Source organism: Diaphorina citri, unplaced genomic scaffold, assembly GCF_000475195.1.
Source record: "Diaphorina citri unplaced genomic scaffold, Diaci psyllid genome assembly version 1.1 scaffold13215, whole genome shotgun sequence".
Lineage (NCBI taxonomy): Eukaryota > Metazoa > Arthropoda > Insecta > Hemiptera > Psyllidae > Diaphorina > Diaphorina citri.
The window spans coordinates 1-1,029 of NW_007390583.1; the positions used below are offsets into that span (position 1 = coordinate 1).

General features: G+C 38.0%; 1 protein-coding gene across 1 annotated transcript; it reads right to left on the minus strand.

The window, feature by feature from the left end:
• Positions 1–271: 271 nt before the first annotated feature.
• Positions 272–805, minus strand: LOC113473039 (zinc finger protein 501-like; the record flags this gene model as incomplete). Its single annotated transcript, XM_026832803.1, has 2 exons — positions 743–805; positions 272–455 (listed from the first exon to the last, which is right to left on the minus strand). Coding segments are annotated over exons 1-2 (247 nt in total), but the record flags the coding sequence as incomplete, so codon positions are not given.
• Positions 806–1,029: the final 224 nt, after the last annotated feature.

The following is a 1,029-nucleotide window of genomic DNA, read 5'->3' on the forward strand; positions in this document are numbered from 1 at the left end:
AGACTCCGTTGAGGACGCTTCTATTCATTAGAACGGTTTGTTCATTTTCTCTTGGGTCGGTAGGTACTAAGCTATGGTTAATGGGATTATCAGTTCTCCGTTGTGGACGTGGACGCCTACATAGAATTGCTTCGTTATCCCAAATCGACTTCTATTCCAACAGTTGTTGGTCTAGCGAAATCTCGTGTCAATTCTCATCCTCATCTAACTCAAGTTGCAGGAACGCTGTATCTGCTTTTGGTTCCAACAATAACTTAGGAAAGTTACTTACCATTATGTATGGCGCTATGTTTGCTGAGGTCGCCACTCGTTTTGAAAGCTTTGTCGCAATATCGACAACCGAATGGGCGCTGAACGGCGTGCATTCTGGCATGCTCTTCCCATTCTGCCTGCGTTTGGAACACGCTGTTGCAGTCTTCATAGGTGCATACGTGCAGCTTCTCCTTTTCAAAAATCTTGAAATGGAAAAGAGAAAATGAAACATTAGAATACTTGAAATATTCAAATCTTCGGAATCTCCTCAATAAGGAGTTAAGTACTCGTAGTGGTAACGATTTGTATTTTTATCAATAAATATCTATTAATATCTCCGGAATCTAATATCTGCATAATGGTTGAAGAGTTCTAAATCTTCTAGTTTCTAGTATTTAAGAATTTAAGTGATAGCATTTTCAAAGAAAAAGAAATGATTAATCTAGTTCTCAATATGGAATTAAGTACTTTTTAGTTGATATCAACTTACTTTTTCATCTTCCTGGAGACTTTTCTTCATAATTTCCTCCGAAAGTTGAAGATGTTCATTCATACTGGAATTATTCACGCGACTCGTTGCAGTCAGAAAAAAATAATGTTCTTAATTGAGGACCAAATAATCAAACAAGGCTCAAACATCTATCATTCATCATTAGATCTGTCTAAAAAAGGAAATAGGTTGTTTGAACTTAATTTTAGTGCGCGTCCACAAAGGTAACCATAAACCATTAAACCATCGACCTTCGCACCAGGGTGTCCACAACGGAGCCTGGCACC